The following is a 19,081-nucleotide window of genomic DNA, read 5'->3' as shown; positions in this document are numbered from 1 at the left end:
TCCCAAGTTGAGAGGACAAACAGGAGACGAGGAGCCATGTCAGGACAGGTTTGGAGTATCCACAGCTGGGGAGCTGCAAATGGCTCCGCCATCCCTTGTTTTCCACATATGCGAGACTGTGTAATGTGGTGAGTGAGGGTAAAGTTGGGGCTTGAGTCAGATCTCGGCTCCACCACAGGATGTATAACCTTAGGTGGGTCGTTTTACTTCTTGGGCCTGGAAGTAAAATGAAGATAATAATACCAATTTCACAGGGTTGGTGTGAGAATTAAGTGAATCAAGGGACTTAGAACTATTCCTGGCATTATATAAGTGTTAACTGTTAATTATATATTTTCTCCATTTTTGGCACTTATATAAATAGAATCATACTATTTATACTTTTTTGAGATTTTTTTTTTATTAAACACTTTTTTCTTTTTTTTAAGATTTTTTATTTGGGGGGGGCAGAGAGAGAGAGGCAGAGGGAGAGAATCTCAAGCAGACTCCCTACTGAGCACAGAGCCTGACACAGAGCTTGATCCCAGGGCCCTGAGGTCATGACCTGAGCCAAAACCAAGAGTCAGATGCTTAACTGACTGAGCCACCCAGGTGCCCCAACACTGCTTTTGAAATTTATTCATATTTTTAGTTGCCTCTGTAGTTCATTAGTTTTCCAGCTTAGCTAACACATCATGCGTATACACCTTATCTCTGTAGAGTGAGTGTGAATTTTGGAGAGCAGGGACCATATTTTCTACATTCCTTGCTTTCAGAGTGTTCTCAGTGGCATTAGGTGTTTGTTCTTGGAGACTGATAGCTGTTTTTAGAATATCTAATCGGAGAAGACAAGACCGAGGGGGAACTTACCAAAGGTTGTTGAGATTTTGTACCAAGCATGGTGACTGCTCATTCCCTACCCCCACTGACACTTGGATCAGAGAAATGGCCCCACGCTGCCCTGTGAGAGATTTAAATTGGATAATTATGACTGGGTGTGTTTAGTGTGCCCTGTGCTATGTCAATTCCTCTACATGAATTATCCTATATAATCCTCAGAACAAGCCAAATGAGGAAGTATATTAGTTTGCTAAGGCTACCATAACAAAGGACCCCAAACTGGGGGCCTTCGATAACTAAAATTTGTTGTCTATCATAGTTCAGGAGGATAGAAGCCTAAATCAAGGTGTTGGCAAGGTTGGTTCCTTCTGGACGAGGTGAGGGGAATCTGTTCCATGCCTCTTGCATAGGTTTTGGGGGTTTGCTGGCCATCTTTGGCATCCTTTGGCTTGTAGATCTCTGCCTTCATCTTCACATGGTGTTCTCTTTGTGTGCATGATTCTGTGCCAATCCCCCTTTTTTATAAGGACAATTCATATTGGAATTAAGGGCCCACCCTATTCAAGTATGACCTCATCTTCACCAATTACACCTGCAATGACCCTGGTTCCAAACAAGGTCACTTTCTGAGGTGCTGGGGTTAGGACCTCAACATATGAATTGCGGTGGGATGGGGAGAAGCACAATTAAGCCCATAACAGGAAGATATAGAAAATAGGCCTGGAGAGACTATGCCAAATTGCTGATGTAGAAAGACTGGGGGGCCCAGGATTAACATGGTAACCTGGTGGCTCTGAGACGGGAGGAGATGGAAGTGGTACAGATCCCAGGAGTCATTGGGATGTCGTGGTGACCCAGATCCTCTGCAGCACCCCCTCCCAAAGCGGTTCTGACAACGAGAAGTAACAGGGTGAGCCCTGGAGCTAGTCCAGTTGGCCACTCGCCAGCTATGTGTTCTTAGGAAAGTTATTTAAGCTCTCAGAGTCCCATCGCTTCATCTGTGAAGGAAAAGCATCCCCATCATGGGGTTGCAAAGAGTAAGGGGCACGGGGACAATGGGTAAAAAATGTAGTAATGGTCAAAACTGACACCCTCCCTTCCTCCCAGCCAGTGTGAACCCAGGTACCCTGCATTTGGGTCCATTGTGTGTGTGTGATAAAAACAAATAACATAAATTTACCCTCTTAACAATTTTTTAAGCCCCGTTGACTATACGTGCGTTGTTGTGCAACAGATCTCTGGAACTTTCTCATTTTGCATGACGGAGACCTTATACCCATCAAACAACAGCCCCCATTCCCTTCTCCCCCTGGCCCCTTGCAACCACATTCTTCTTGTTTCTATGAATTTGACGACTTTAGATGCCTCATAATGGGAGTCATGCCATATTTGTCTTTTTGTGATTGGCTTATTTCTTTAGCGTCATGTCCTCAGGGTTCATCCACGTGTGACAGGACTTCTTTCTTCTATAAGGTTGAATAATATTTATGGATGGATTATTGGATGGATTATTGGATAGATTATGGATGGGTCCATTAGTGAATGGATAAAGAAGGTGAGAGATATATATGGGCATTTAGCTTGCTACCACATCTTGACTATTGTGAATAATGCTGCGCCGAACATGGCAGAGCAGGTATCAATTCAAGATCCTGTTTTCAATCCTTCTGGATATATACCCAGAATTGGGATTGGTGGATCATATGGCATCTGTTTTTAATTTTTAATTTTTTGAAGAATCTCCATACTGTTCCATGGTGGCTGCACCATCTTACGATTCAGATCCATTTTTATTAATTTTAAGTCATTAAGTACAACCCTTGACCAGAAAAGTCATTTGAGTGGGAATCAGGGTGGGGGTGGTGGTTGAAGGGTCAGAAAGGAGGGAAACGAAGGAGAGCTAGAGAAGGCGTCCATTTCAGCTGTCTGCCTCTCGGTATTTCTAAGGGGAGGAGAGGCACTCTTGGCCTTTGGGGTTGGGCAGTTCTTCTTTTGAGCCACTGCCCCATGCATTGCAGGAAGGTTACCAAGGCATTAAATACCAGTAATACCCCCAGTCATTGTGCAACCCCAAACATTTACATATTTCCAAAATCTGCCCTAGGGACGGTCCCAGCCCTGGTTGAGGGGGATTGGAGGTTCCAGCAGCCCCTGAGCTGTATACTGTCTTTGGGAACCCCACAGCAACCAGAACAGGGGTAAGCCCATGCTGGTGCCCAAGGAGCCCTTCGTGAACCGACGGACTCTAGAATTCCTCCGTTAGCTAGCATGCAGTGGGGCGGTACTCAAATCAGAGGGCTGAAAGCTATCGGGGAAGGGGGGGCGGGGGGGGAGGGGGGGAAGGAATGTGTTTGCTTTTGCTGAAACAGTAGTCCTCAGCATTGAGACACCCAGCTAAGTGTTTCACCTGATAGTCCCTCCTGTGAGCCGGTTTGGAGCTGAGGACCTGTGCAGAAGTCGTCCCCCTGCCCCGAGTTGTCCTGAAGTTACTTTTAGCTCATTATAATACGAAGATCTCCTCCTATGGGCTGGGTTTCCTGCCATTTTTTGAACATGCAGTGTACGCACTAGCATGTTGACATGCTAGACTTGTACAACTGAGCCAAAGTGCCTAAGTAATAGAATATGTGTGAGTTCCCCAATGTATATGCAAGCTCCCTACCCCCACGCCCTAATACACTGAATAAAATCTTCCCGTGCTAACCGCAGGGGGAGATGGTGCTTTGAGAGCTAGGGCCCTGTCTTCTTGTAACAAGTAATAAAAAGTTCTTTGCTTCTAACACTTACTTGGGTTGTATTCAATTTAATGCACCCCAAGTGACAAACCCCTTGAGTTTGGTTATACTTGCTCATGGCTGGACTTTTGCAGCCCCACTTTCCTTATTTTCCCCTGGGAGAAGCTGGTGTAATGTCAAGGGTGCAGTTGATAGAGGAGGAGACAGGTTCTGAACTTGCAGAGTGGCAGTCTCTCCGAAAGCACTCAGTAAGACGATGGGAAACCACTACACACCTATTAGAATGGCCAAAATCTAGAACTCTGTGAATACCAAATGCCGGTGCGGATATGGCACGACGGGAATGCTCGTTCATGGCTGGTGGGAATGCAAAATGGCGCAGCCACTTTGGAGGACAGTTTGGCAGCTTCCTACAAAACTTAACATATTCTTATCACACCAACCAGCAGTTGTGCTTCTTAGTATTTACCCAGACGAGTTGAAAACTTATGTCCACACCAAGGCCTGCACATGGATGTTTCTGACAGCTTTATTTGTAATTGCCAAAACTGGAAGCAACCGAGACGTCCTTCTGGAGAGGAATGGATGAAGAACCCGTGGTCCATATGGACAGTGGAATATTATTCAGCACTAAAAAGAAATGACCTCACAGGCCATGAAAAGACGTGGAAGAAATTTAAATGTGTATTACTAAGTGAAAGAAGCCAACCTGAAAAGTCTATATTCTGCATGATTCCAACCAGTTGACATTCTGGAAAAAGCAAAACTATGGAGACAATTAAAAGAGATTAGCAGTTGCCAGGAGGTGGGTGGGAGGGGTGGTTGAAGAGAGAGAGAGCACAGAGGGTTTTTAGGGTACTGAAACTACTTTGTATGATACTATAATGGTGGATACATGTCATTAAACGTTTGTCAAAATCCAGAGTATACAACACCAAGAGCGAACCCTAAGGTAAACTGTGAACTCTGAGTGATTATGATGTGCCAGTGTAGGCTCAACTGTTGTAACAAAGACACCTCTCTGATGATGGATGCTGGGAATGGGGATGTGGCTGGCGCTAATGGCTGTACCTGTGTATGGGCAGGGAGCATATAGGAAAACTCTTACTTCCTCTCCATTTTGCTGTGAACCCAAATCTGCTCTAAAAAATAAAGCCAATGAATGAGAAATATATTCTTAGGGGCACCTGGGTAGCTCAGTCAGTGAAGCGTCTGCCTTTGGCTCAGGTCATGATCCCGGGGTCCTGGGACCGAGCCTCACGTCGGGGGGGGGGGGTCCCTGCTCAGCAGGGAGTCTGCTTCTTCTGCCCCTCACCCTGCTCCCATGAGCTCTCTCACTCTCTCTCTCTGAAATAAATAAAAATCTAAATCTATCTATCTATCTATCATCTATCATCTATATTTTTTTAAACCCTCCTCAGTAAATAGTTGCCAGAAGTCAACACTGGGGGCTAACAACTCCTCGCCACTATTTCTATTTGCCTTTTCTGAGCTTCTGACCACCTGTGAGGTCTTTACAACACAACAGAGAGCTCTCGAGCCCCACACGAAGTTGCAGTATCACTCAGAGACTGGTGTTTGAGCCCCATAGGGAACTTAGCTCTGGGTAGTTCCGTATGGGGACCCGCCCCGTGCTCCTGTGAAGGCTCACTGGTTGGTGACTCCTCCCTCTCTAGGAGGAGTTTCCTTTGTCGTCAGTTTTCTTCTATGTTAGTGACGGTCTGAAGACCCAGATGGAGTCAATACTGTGAAATGGAAGTTTGACCCAAACAAGTTATCTACTGCTTGGCCATAGATTAACTGAGCCAATAAGAACCTACACGTGTGCTGAACTCGGTTTAAACACTTGTAAAGTTTCTCCTCAAATGCAAGAGGTTTGCAAAAAGAAAGAAGGCAGCTATGACTGAGTGAACGAGAAGCTTGGTCCCCCCAAATGCTTCTTCGGTGTGGCATAGTGGCTGGCTGTGCTTTTGGAGAAATTGTCATGGACGCAAAAGCAAGATAAACGTGAACAGCCCCCCTCTTACGACGCTACCCATTGTGTTCAAATTCCTAAGAAAGTTAAAGGCCTGTCTTCCTGTTTAAGAAAAGCTGAAAGTTGTAGCTTTGAAAGAATTCATTGCACTCAGACTGTGCAATGGTGGTATCTGTGTTCAGGTCGAACCGGATCTGCAGCCCCCCCTTCCCCCCAAAATTCTTTCTTCTCAGGGGCGAGAATTACCCCACGTGGCATGCACTCCCCGAAAGGCTCGGGGAGCCTATTCATATGAATGAAGCTGCCTTCCGAGGGCAGAGGCAGAGGCGGAAGCTGCCTCCCTGAGGGCTTTCGCAACCTGCAGCAGGGGAGAGGAAATCACCCCCGGGGAGCCCTGTTGTCAGTGGGGACTGTCAGTGTGGGTGCTGTGCTCCTGCTGTCGCCGGCTGACTGCCCTCCTCCGAGATGCAGTATCCGGACCCCGAGGAGCTCCTGGGCGAGGAAGAGGGTGATATTTTTGGTGAAGGTAAATGTCTTTCTGGCAGGACCCATTCGGGTCTGCTTTGCTTAGCTTTGAAACTTTTGCCCAGCTCGGGTATTTTGAAAGCATCCTGGTGGTTGTGGGCATCCATCTAGGCACCAACGAATACAAGGCAAAGCAGGATGCAAGGGAGTTGAATGGTTCCTCCAAATATCTTTTTTTTTTTTTTAAAGTCATGACTAGATAAATGTTTAGGGTAGGAAATGAGCCCTCAGTTATTCCCCCCGTCCTTCTGTGCTCTCTTGTCTAACACGTTAAGGGAAGCCTGTCATGGTGCTTTGCACACAGCCGAGCCGCTGGGGTAGCAGTTCGACAGATGGACCATGGATGGTTCTCCATGGCACCACATTGCTTTCATCTGCGCCAGCTGCCTCTCCCCCGTCTCCCTTTCCCTTTGAATCTTTTTCTCTTCCTCAGATGTATTTGGCACCCAACTGGCCACGCCCTGTTCCTTTTCTTCCAGCTGGGATGCTAGCTTCTGATACTCACTGGCACCATGTAGTTTTCCCTTCTTATTTTGCGGTTCTTCCACAAGCAGACCTGTGGGGTGGGGTTTGGCTGTAAGGGTTCTGATTTTCAGTGGCTAATCTCATAACCTGCAGATGTGTTGTCCAAGTGCTGCCAATGATGGAGCTTTTCTAGAACTTGACATTGTCTAAATAAATGGTAATCTGGGCTCAGGGATCTCATCACTTGGGTTGATTTCCGTAAGAACCCATAGCTAGTAAGTTTTTGAAAACTCTATCAAGTAATTTTTTTTAATGAGCACTAGTAAAATTTTGAGTGACTAAAGTAACACGAATCCAGTGAAGAAAAATTACAGAGTATACATAGTAAGACTCCTTTGCAACCTACTCATCTAAGGGTGTAACCACTACCAATGTTTTGATGTCTTTCTGTTATTTTGTTCTGACCTCAGAAATATTTAAAGTCATAATGTGAAGTTTTATCATAACAGAAATCGGATTAGCCTAGATTGGACAATCTGCTGATTTTTCACCCAACCCCCAAAACCCCCAGACCACATTTCTTTTTCCCAAAGCCATTCTTTCTGTGTCTGACTATGGTGCTAAAGAGCGCCATCTATAGTCCGATGCGCCACACTACGGTTTATGTGTGGCCCCACCCTGCGGGAGAGTTAAGACCTCCGCAAAGCAGGCTTGGTGAACCTGTAGGATCTCTCCCATGAGCATTCCTGATGATTAAGGGGATTATTTCAACCTCAACAGGCATGGGTAAGAGTCAGGTAGGGAGTCGGACAAGAGGCAGATTCAAAATCTCATGTGCCTTGAACTCCTTTTGTGACTTACGCAAGTTACGTAACTCGCTACGCTAACCTTGTTTTCTCGGTGCTGGTCGGTCATACAGATCATCTTCACAATAGATTTCGTAATAGTTGCATTGCGCTTCACATGTGATATGCTTTACACTTTCTGGACTGAATTTCTCATGGAACGTAATCTCCAAAGATGAGCAAAAGAATCCTTGTAAGTCCAACATCCAGTGTATTTTTATTTGGTTCTCTGAGTTCTGGCTCATGTTTGCCCGTTTCCGCGAGAGCTCGGCCAGCTGGTGCTTCATTTAAGCAAGTTCTGCTGGGGGTGGCAGTCAGGAGTTTCAGCAGTGGGGTTTACACTGCCCGGGCTTTGCCCCTAAATCACTCTGTGATCGTGAGCAGGTTACTTCATCGCTGTGTGCCTCGGTTCACTCACTTATAAAATGGAGTATCAACCTCACAGGCGGTGTGCAGATTAAATGTTGTTGCAGGGAAGGGCTTAGAATAGTGCCTACAACATAGTTAAGTGCTCAAGAAATACCAGTTCCTACTGTGGAATAGAAGGTGAAGCCCAAGAGCTTTTTCACATGTTGGGGTAACCTAATGGATTCAAAATAGGACTGATTTACAGTCCTTCAGCTTCATAAACTACCGTTCAGAGGTATGAGATGGCAAACATTCATCCGACAAGTTACTGGCAGCTGGATCGGAGCGCTGACCCTGACGTCATGTGGATGTGGGGTCCTGGGCAAGTCATGGCCTCTCTTTGAGCCTTGCCTTCAACTAAAACAAGAGGGGTGATTACACATTCTATAAGATTTCATTTAAAAAATCCCAGCATTCTATTACTTAATCTTTTCTGCACAGTGACATGCATTTACCTACAGGGATTCATGCTTGCTGTATGTTTCATCTGTGCTTTGGCTCACTTAACAGGCCTAGGAGAGCAGAAAGCTTTTGGTTCTGATATAATGGAAGGAAAATGCCCAGGAGCTTGTTACTAAGGCAACCATATTTCCTCACAATGGACACATTTTTAAAGAACCCTTTCCCCCTAAAGGAACACAGATTTAGAATTTAGGTCCATTTGCTTACAAGTATATATAAATTCATTTAGGTTTATGGACCAATAGAGATCTGGGGAGAAAAAAAAAATGAGTCATGCTCGCAATATTTTTTTAACTGCCTTTCTGAGATCCTGTTTGCTTCAGCTATTGTTTTCTGTGGTTAAAGAAAATGTTATGGTTCAAAGAATTAAGAAGCACTGGTGTGTCCCTCCATTCTTGTACTAGGGGAGAGTTGCAAATGGTTAGTGAGAGAGAGAGAAGCAGCGATCCACCTACCCTCCAGAAGCCCCGATATTTATTCTCCCTCTTTTCCATCCTCTCTCTCACACACACACACAGAGCGCCTCGGGTTTGCTTTCCAAATAACCCCAACATCATCCTGCCACTCAGAACATGGCTGCTATCAGGTAGACTTCACTCTTTCTTGGGAGAATGATCAGTTTGATTACCAAGGTATGGAAAGATCAGTCATTGGAATGAGATGCGCTTTTCCCATCGTTATTTCAAACGTATCAAATTAAAACTGTTTCATCACTGTGCCTTCTTGGCAGCGAGGCTGGTGTATGTGAGCAGAGGTAGCTGGATGGACGTTTACAGTAATGATAACCATAGCAATTCTGGCGGCGATGAAAATAATAAGAGAAAACAGTGTCGTGTGCACCGGAGGCCCCCAGCCAGCTTTCAGGAACAGGACAGAGTTCGTGTGTGGGAGGGAACGGTTCCCCCAGTGGCGGTCGGTCGCTGGTTCTGCAGCTGAAATGACTCCTTGGCACCAGTTAAAGCTGCTTCTTTCCTCAAAGCCACAAGTCACTGCCCCGTTTTCGGCCCCACTCAGTGCTCTCTCGTCAAGTGCAACGGTTAGAATAATAACACACCTCGAGTTCACAGCTATGAGTGCAAAGTATTTCTCGGGCTCCTATATTCCCTGGACACTCATGAGCCTTGTAAGACCTTGCTTCTAGAAAGGCCGCAGGAAACAGCAAAGTTTTTGCAGGACCTCCGAAGGTTCTCTGGGCCTGGTACAATGCAGCAGGGCATGAGAATACTTCTGTCCTGGGTCCCTGGTCAACCACCCCAGAGCAGGAGAACCCTCCAGGGTGAGGATGAATGGGCCAAAGGGAGAACATTCAACCAGTAGCTGTTGGTTGCTTTTGGACAGACCAGCAGATACTTAGGAAAAAATACCACTTGCTTTGAACCAAACCTCTCTCGTTTCCCCAGGCCAAGTAAATTAGCACGTTTTCCCATTCAAAAGGAATTTCAGTTTAGAGAGAGCAAGAAAACTGCAAAAGATTTATCAAAGAAAAAAAAAAGCAGAACTGTAAGTAGAAGAGATGCTCACTTTCTGTCTCTACTGCTTATGAAGCCAAGGAAGAGATTTTTTTAATAGGGAAACAGTTATGCTGTCAACTCTAATCTGGTGTATTTTGCTGTTGTTTCCTGAATTACATTCACCCTTTCCAAAGTTAAAAGAGAGAAGAGATTAAATTAACGATATGTACACAACCAGTAAATCCTAAAAGTTCAGAGGTTAAGTCATACCCTGTATGGAAAAAGTATTAAGAGGTAGAACGTAGGGACACCTCGGTGGCTCAGTCAGTTAAGCGTCTGCCTTTGGTTCAGGTCATGATCTCGGGGTCCTGGGATCGAGTCCTGCATCGGGCTCCCTGCTCAGCGGGGAGTCTGCTTCTTTCTCTGCCTCTGCCTCTCTCTCTGCCTCTGCCCCTCTCTCTGTCTCTCATGAATAAATAAATGAAATCTTTTTTTTTTTTTAAAGAGAACATAAAAATATACACATTTTGGCTAGGAAGAGTTGGAGAGTTTTGTTTGACTATGCCACGCTCTACATCGTATAAATATAATAATTAGTATTTAGCTATATTGGACCTTTCTCCAAAAATCCATATCTGGGGTTTTCAAGTGGACCCAAGTAATGGGATTGGAGAACGGGTAGAAAGAGCTGCCCTAGTTTCCTGAGTTGAAAACAGTTGGTCACTCTTCGCTTTCGTGATTTGCCAAGATTGCTTGGATCAGCTTCCACCCCTCGGAGTCCTGGAGAAATGCTTTGCTTGGAAGTTGTTTTCCCTCCTTTATTTGTCACAGGTTATGGAGCAGACACAGACCTCCCCACAGCAATTCAAGCCTCTGTCACCTATGTCTTGGGTGATTGCAAAACATTCCCTTCCCATAGATGTCTAGGAAGCTTTCTTTGGTTGGTGCCAAAGAGCTGGTGTCATTTCAGGAGCACAAACTAAAATAGCACATTGCACTGAAGCTATGTGGGCCGTTTTAACCACGAGTCCACCCCCCTCCCCGATTAATGGCCTCCAGTGACCTCAGAGTGACCTATTTAGATCAGGCCAAAGCCAAAGGGGCCCAATAGCACAAATAAAGCATTTTAAATGCTTATCTCATATCTTTATGAGCCACCAGCCAAGTCCTTTTAGGAATGGTATAAGACCTACTCAAGTATGTCTTTTATAGGACATGAGAACAAAAATTATAAGCACACCCATTTATGTGTGGCCAAAAAAAAAAATGTTTTTAAGCAAAAGAAATGTGTAGTTGTTATGACCAAAACGGAGAAATAAACTGGTAGCATTGCCCCCCCTCCGCTTGATGGAAGTCACTTCACTTACTCAAGTCAGCATATGAGTTAGAGATGTGGTTTCTCCAGTTAACTGCCCCTCACGCGTTTTATTGTGCTTAGCAAGTGTCAGGCTTATTCAACTTCTCATTTATTTTTGGAGGGCTAAATTTTGCCTATTGATTGTTTGCCAAACAGCTGTGACATTGAACAAAGATGTTTGTGATTCAGTGGGTTTCAGAAGAGATTTTAAAGAAGGAAAAGGTATTAGCTGAGTCAAATGGAAATGACTATTTCCACTACCAGAAGAAGGACAGAGAAAAGTTAGAGAGGAAGAAAAAAATAGTGACTGGTCCTGGCAAGTAAAATGGAGAGAAGAAAGTGAACCCCAAAATGCAGGTGCTGGAGGGATTTTTTTTAAAAGATTTTATTTATTTGAAAGAGAGATCGCACGTGTGTGCATAAGGGGGGGAGGGGCAGAGGGAGAGGCAGACTCCCTGCTGAGCGGGGAGCCCGATGTGGGGCTGGATCCCAGGACCCTGAGATCGTGACCCGAGCCGAAGGCAGACGCTTCACCGACTGAGCCACCCAGGCGCCTGGGTGCTGGTGGGATAGTGAACATACTCAGTATGTTCCAGGCTATCCTGGGGGCTGGTTTCTGGGGAGCCTGAGATGTGGATGAACCTGGCTGACTGCGAGTGGGATGATTCCCTAAGACACGTCCACCCTGGAGCAAGGGAGGGATCCGATGAGCATCCGATGTGTTTGATCCTTGTTGGTAGGCACACCAGGTCATTTAAGCTGAAAAACCACTTGTGCTGTGTAGACAGGGCATATCTCATCAGGCATCTAGAATTTCCCTTCCAGGATAAAACAATCTACTCGATCATTTTTAGATATTTTTAAGAGAAGGATTTTGACCTATGCTGGGATAGCAAAGGGCCAGTTTTACTCCGGAAAACGAATTAAAAATAATTTATATTAGTATCACTCTCACGTGAACTTTCCACATCTTACATTTTCCATGCTTTACCTCCCTGAGCAAATGCTTCAGGCAGAAGACATGGGAAGGTCAATGATGGATACAAAGTAAGAATTTAAGAGGGGAAAAAATCATTGTGTCAACTTTGTAAAGATTGTCAGTAATAGATAACCTAGCAAACAGAAAAAGATCTGGTATTTCATCTTCAGCTGTATAATGAGGTGTAGCCCTAGGAAATAAACATTTCTAAATAAAACAAAGAGAAGAAAGAACAAATTGCTGCCTTCTGAAAAGTGATGAGATTATGGTGCCATCTTTAAATTGCAATGTTTTCCTTCTTAGTCTCTGGATCGTTGGGGGTTAAATGTTTAAATACACTCTACCACTCAAAACAGCAGCAGGGGAAAACCAGCTGGACCCTTCTCCCTCTCAACTTCATTCTAAACCACCCATTCAGCTAAGAAACAAGAAGAGAATACCTTGACTTTCAGATCACAAGTGGAGTCAGCTGGCTGAGCAGTTGAATCATTTTTTTCTCTCTAAATTGGCATTTGGGAAACTCTGAGGAGTAAATATGAAAATATTTTCTATGGTGGGATTTTTCTTCCTATTTATATCAGCACAACGAACTGATTAGAATGGTATGTGAAGAAAAGTATGTCAGAGAATCAAATATGCAGATGTGATTTGTGCAAGGCACTTTTAACCACTTTCAGATAAATTATGTGACTGAAATATTAGGAAAAACAAACTTCAATTTCTAGTTTATATACTGAGGGGTACCAAGGATGTCTTTGGGTGGGGCATGCTTCAGCCCCCGATTAATCTCCGTTAGTATCCCTAAAAACTGAAACATAAGTTAGAATTTTAACTCTTAATGAAAAAACATGATAAAAATCTTCTTCAGAAAACATGGCTATTTTGAATGATCTACACTATAAAGTTATATGCTTGCAAACAGCTTCTAGCAGAGGGCCAAACCCCTTCTCCAGCCATGTTGCTATACTAAGTACCTTGCTTACAAAAATTCTAGAGCCACCATTGTTTTTAAATCTTTGATCATTACCATTCAGACTTCCAAACTGAGGGAAGGTAGCATAGTAGAAAGAGCAAAATATCTGGACTCAAAAAGATCTATTTCAATTTACTAGTAGTTTGACTTTAGGAAAGTTACCTAACCCTTCAGAAGTTTGACTTTCCTTCTTCCACGTGGGGATGATAATTATGGTGATAATGATGTTGGGGTGGTGGTGGTGATGGTAATTGTGATAGCGATGATGATGGTGTCATGTGGTGGTGATTGTGGCCATGGTGATGGTGGTGGTGGTGGTGGTCGTGGTGGTCATGGTGATGATGTTAGTGGTCATGGTGGTGGTGATGATGGTGGTGGTGATGATGGTGGTGGTGATGGTGGTCGTGGTGGTGGTCATGGTGGTGGTGATCATGGTGGTGGTCATGGTGATGATGGTGGAGGCCGTGGTGGTGGTGATGATGATGGTGGTCGTGGTGGTGGTGGTTGTCACCTCCTGAGAAAATTGCTGTGAAGTTCAAGGAGATAATGTGTGAGGTAATGGAAAACCGTTAAGGGCCTACTATGTAAATGTCAGTTATTATCAGACTGATTTTCTCAGCTGCCCCAGCCTCCCAAGTCTATACAATTCCCCTCTCCTACTCCTGGCCTGTGATCAACAAAGACACAAGCTGACTAGAGCACAGTTACTCAGACTGCTCATTTCCGATACTTTCCTGGGAATATAAAGGTGTTTCTGGCTCATGAATTAATAAGCCTGGCTGCTATCTGATCTCCACCATGTGACCAAGGCAGGGCTCAGAATAAGCCCACCATTTGGCACAAAATAAGTATGTGATTTCCTACCCATTTTTTACTGTTAGCCAATCTGGTCTCCCTCTGGAAATTATTTGAGTATTAAAGAGTACTGGACGCTAGGGCAGTTTTCTTGTGGAGAGAGTCCCCTCGCCTTGGTCAGGAATTCTGGAGGTCAGGAATCATATCTCTAACAGTATCTTTAACGACATACAGTCCCTATTTCCTGGGTAAATATTTACTTGCGGTAAACATACCACAGTTACTGCCTCCCCCGTCTCAGTAATCTGAGAAACGCTAGGCTTTCTATATTTGTTAAAACATTTCTAACTTAAAGATAACACCCATTGAAATTTGAATTATATACATGTCACTATTTTAGGACAGCCATTAAGATTTTAAAAGAAGCTTCAACAACGAACATCCTCTCTCCTAGTGTAGTGTTTTTACTTCCACTGCTTTTTAAAATATTTTCAATGATAAAACCTCCTGGAGGAAATTGTGGTGATCTGTTTGTATATATATATTTTGTAAATACATTAATGTGCACACACACGTCCAGGAAGACAAATATTAGCTCAGTTGCTTATTAGTCATTCTGCATGGGGCAGAGAACAAGTTAATAGGATCAACCTGCTGTGAACTAATCAACACATTTTGGTGGAGCCCCACTCCATGGAAGTTATGACCACTGCAAGTAACTGGTCAGCTGGGTCAGAAGTCACACCAACTGTAGCAGGGATGACTAGCAAGAGATCGACCCCAATCCTCCCCACTCCTGGAGACACAACTGATGGTGGGTCAGGAGCATCACCATCTGTTTGAGAAAAGACAGCACAACCTCTGGTTATTACAATGCGGGCTAGAGTGCAGAGGATGGAAAAAAGCCCTGTGTATCCTCCTACCACCAATGGTACTCTAGCCTTTACAACCTGCCAGGCACCGCTGAGCAGGGCATGCAGGGAGTCAGTGGTGCTCTGCCCCGTCTTGACCTAGTCAGGAGTTGGCAAACCACGGCCTGTGGGCCGATCCCAGCCCACTGCCTGTTTTTGTTCATAGCCTGCAAGATGAGAATGGTTTTTACAGATGAACATTTGCAATTGGTTTAGTGATGGAGAACAGCAAACCTTGAACTCCAATTATGCAAAATGTTCTCCCAAAGACAAAGAATTCCATTCTTCTCCTAAGCAGACCAGGAATACCAAAAAAGAGCAAGTGCTCCATTATACTTCAAATTTTGTCAATAAAAATAAGTGAAATTTTATTTTCTCTCTTGTTATATGGAGGTAGCTACACAATTTCCTTGTTTTTTGCCTCTTGGTCCACAAAGCCTAAAATATTTGCTGTCTGGCTCTTTCTAGAAAAAGTCTGCTGACCCCAGGTCTATGTCATCAAATTCCAAATCATTTTGCCTCTTGAGGTCACTGAGAGTTTCTTAACCCTGTCTCCCTCCAGCTTTTCTCCTTTGCACATCTGCTGGGAGGATCTTATTTTTAAATCCCCATTTAAGAGGAAGATTTAGCCCCCTTTTATTGTTTTAAATATTCTTTTTTTTTTTTTAAAGATTTTATTTATTTGACACAGAGAGATAGCGAGAGCAGGAACACAAGCAGGGGGAGTGGGAGAGGGAGAAGCAGGCTTCCCGCGGAGCGGGGAGCCCGATGTGGGGCTCGATCCCAGGACCCTGGGATCATGACCTGAGCCGAAGGCAGACGCTTGACGACTGAGCCACCCAGGCGCCCTTAAATATTCTTTTTAAGAGAATACATGTCACCATATGACACTGCTCTGTAATACCAACTGGAAGGATGATGAAAAAATCTGTGGTCCGAGACAAAACCAAAGAGAGGGTGCAACATCACAGAGGGGGAGACACAGTGGGACTAGGGACATGTTCTCCCAGCCCGCCAGTGAATGAGGTGAAAGAAAGCACACAGGGGATGTCCACGGTCCTTTCCACTCACATCTCTGCATCAGCTCAAGGGATGTTCCTCCCCTTTTGACTCCTTGGGTCGCCAGGTTTCCAAGGTCTGAAGTCCTTGGAAACTCGTGGTAAGGAACCACTGATGTGTGAGCATGATTCCAGTCCTTTTCTTGGCTCTTTCACACACATCACCCCAAGTCTCCCGACTCACTGTGGGGTGACCAAGCCAGGCCTCAGGGGTAGCATCATCAGAAGACGCAGCTTGCTCAGGAGCTTATGAACTATTTAGGGATATAAGATTTGCTTTTTCATTCATTTAAAGAATACTTTCTGGGGCGCCTGGGTGGCTCAGTCGGTGAAGCATCTGCCTTTGGCTCAGGTCATGATCCCGGGGTCCTGGGATAGAGCCCTGCATGGGGCTCCCTGCTCAGCAGGGAGTCTGCTTCTCCCTCTGCCTCTGCCGGCTTACAAACAGAAACACCTTACCTTTGCATGAGAAGATTACATGGGATTAGCAGAGCTTTGGTCACTGCAAGACAGAGTTGGCTCTTGCCCACTGCCCTTCGTCTGCAATGCAGACCAGTGTGTGTCCACTTAGCCTGCATGTTAATTTGAGGACAAGGAAGCCTTTTCAAAACAGGCATGAAGGAATGAGTGAAAAGCACAGCCACACACATGCACATTTAGTGGGGGCCGCTTGGCTCCTGGTTGCTAAGCGTTAGAAACAGCAGGAATGTTCAGCTCTATTGGGCATCTTTGAGGAGTTTTAACTTGCTGGAGGGGAAAATATCTTGCTGTCAAAAAGAGTCAGGGAGCCATTGTCCACTGTTGGTGAGAATGCAAACTGGTACAGCCACTCTGGAAAACAGTATGGCAGCTCCTCAAAAAGTTAAAAATAGAACTGTCATATGATTTAGAAATTCCACGTCTGGGTATATAGTCAAAAGAATTGAAAGCAGGGTTTTGAAGAGATATTTGTACCCCCGAGTTTACAGCAGCACTCTTCACAAAGTCGAAAGAGGCAAGCAACCTAATTGGCCATCGATGGCCGAATGGGCAAGCAAAATGTGGTCCATACATACAATGGAATATTCTTCAGCCATAAAAAGGAAGAAAATTCTGACACTTGCTATAATGTGGAGGAACCTGAGGTCATTAAACTAGGTGAAAGAAGCCAGTTACAACCAAACAAACAAAAACACCACCAAATACTGTATGATTCCACTTATATGAAGTATCTAAAGTAGTCAAATGTCTGGAAACAGAAAACAGAAAGGTGGTTGCCAAGGCTTGGGAAGAGGGGGGAAGAGGAGTTGTTGTTTAAGGGTATGGAGTTTCTGTTTTGCTGGACGAAAAGAGCTCTGGAGATTGGCGGCAGAACAGTGCGAATATATTTAACACTACTCAACTATACACTTAAGAATTATTAAGATGGTAAGTCTGATGCACATTTTACCGCATATATATATAAAAGAGTTAGGAATAACTACACTCAAACAGGCAGTTCTTGAAAGCCTGCAGAACAGTTGCTTTTTCTCGAACCACATAAATGTCACAGGAGGGAACTGAATTTCCATGAGAGATAGAAGTGGCTGATTCTGACCAAGGCTGGGCTTAGCTGACAATCCTAGAAAGACTGTGTTCTTTATAACAGAATGCATGAGAGGTATGGGAATTCTTCCTACCACTTTCTGTCTGGTTGGGAATCAGTTTTTAGAATCTCTGCATCGGTGGTTTGAGATGGGCATCTACTGAGGCTTGTCTAGAAAGGAGTAGCATCATGACAAGATGCAGCTTGCTCAGGATCTTATGAGCTATTTAGGGATATAAGATTTGCTTTTTCATTCATTTAAAGAATACTTACTGGGGCGCCTGGGTGGCTCAGTCGGTTATGCGTCTGCCTTCAGCTCAGGTCATGATGCCAGGGTCCTGGGATCGAGTCCCGCATCGGGCTCCCTGCTCAGCGGGGAGCCTGCTTCTGCCTCTGCATCTGCCTGCTTATGCTCTCTCTTTTTTTCTCACTCTCTCTCTCAAATAATTTTTTTTTAAAAGAAGACTTATTGAATGTCTGCCATGCACTAGGTTCGGTTCTATTCAGCTCCTGGGATCAGCAGTGACTGTGACACAGCCCCACCCCTTGTGAAGTTATATTGCCGTGGAGCGGGACAGACAGTAGACAGGGAACAACGGGATGTGTCCGATGGAAAGAAGGGTTATGGAGAAAAATTGAGTGCAGGGTGAGAAGGATAGAGCAAGGTGGTCAGAAGGCTAGAACATGGTGCTCAGGTCAGGTGGTCAGGTCAGAACAAGGCCTTGCTGATAGACACCCAGATGCTTGATGGAGCTGTGGGTCTGACCTGGACTTCTGGGGGAGAATGTTCCAGGAAGAGCCAGAGGCCGGTGTGGCTGCTGTGCGGCGTGTGAAAGCAGAGAGGGGTGGACGATGAGATCTGAGCGGTTTCTGGGGGTCCAGCTCTTGTAAAGCCCTACAGGCCATGGTAGGGATTTGAGTTTTTGCTCCGTGGGAGGTGGGCCGACCCTGGTGGGTGTTGAGCGCAGTGACGGTAATCTGATTTGCCTTTCAAAAGGATCATTCTGACTGTTGTCTTGAAAGTGAAGATGGGGGCCTGGAGGGCAAAGGCAGGGAAGCCACTTGAAAGACTTGCAGTATTCCAGGAGAGAGAGGATGGGGCCCTTCCCAGGCCTGACAGGGATTAATTCTGGATGTAAGGGTGGGGCGGCGTTGCCAAGGATAACTCCAGCACTTTGGCCCAAGCATCCGGAAGGATGGCTTGGCTGTTTACTGAGACGAGGGGGGCTGCTGGAGGAGGGGGCTGGGAGGTGGGTCCAGTTCCGGTGGGTTATGTTTGCAGTGTAGACGCACATGGCGGCTGGCTTCGCCGAGTCCCACACCAAGCAGCCACAACAGTGGGCACTCGGGAAGTGTCAGTGGCATATACATCAGTGAAAATTACTCACAGATTCACCTCTAGCTTATGGGGATTGGACTGTATGACTGATATGGGCTGTTCCCTAAAACCAGGCGTTCAAGACTGTAATGCAAACTGTTTATAAACACTAAAGGGAAATTAAAGGAAAGAACAGAGGGGAAGGGCTGGATGAGCAGGGCAGGCTTCTTGCAAGGGTGTATTCGAAGGAGAGAGCTTGCTATCCTTGGAAGCACCATTGTGATAAATCTGATAGTCATAGAAGAGCATCCAAGACTCTCCGTCTATATTGTGGCCTCCTGAATTGCATGCTCTGCTCACCAAGTGAAAATGCTTGCATTTCTTTCCCTTTGGCTCCAAGGCTCTACATCCGTAGAATCTCTGCAGGAAGAGACCCACAGA

At 45.1% G+C, this 19,081-nt stretch overlaps 1 protein-coding gene across 5 annotated transcripts in view; it reads left to right on the top strand.

The window, feature by feature from the left end:
- The window catches only part of RIPOR2 (RHO family interacting cell polarization regulator 2), a 223,248-nt gene that overhangs the window by 108,358 nt on the left and 95,809 nt on the right, over positions 1–19,081 (top strand). Inside the window, exon 1 of one of the 5 annotated variants that reach the window (XM_025890886.2) lies at positions 5,860–6,055. The exons of the other annotated variants lie outside the window; for them this stretch is intronic. Within the exon in view, the coding sequence (XP_025746671.1) occupies positions 5,995–6,055 (61 nt within the window). The 5' untranslated portion in view covers positions 5,860–5,994. Of the gene's footprint in view, positions 1–5,859; positions 6,056–19,081 lie in introns of those variants that run through there. 5 annotated transcript variants of the gene reach the window in all.

This window comes from Callorhinus ursinus, unplaced genomic scaffold (assembly GCF_003265705.2).
Source record: "Callorhinus ursinus isolate GAN/ISIS: 27379988/994484 unplaced genomic scaffold, GSC_fseal_2.0 scaffold26, whole genome shotgun sequence".
Lineage (NCBI taxonomy): Eukaryota > Metazoa > Chordata > Mammalia > Carnivora > Otariidae > Callorhinus > Callorhinus ursinus.
The sequence above is the reverse complement of the archived record's forward strand: the minus strand, read 5'-3'. Positions and strand labels throughout refer to the sequence as shown.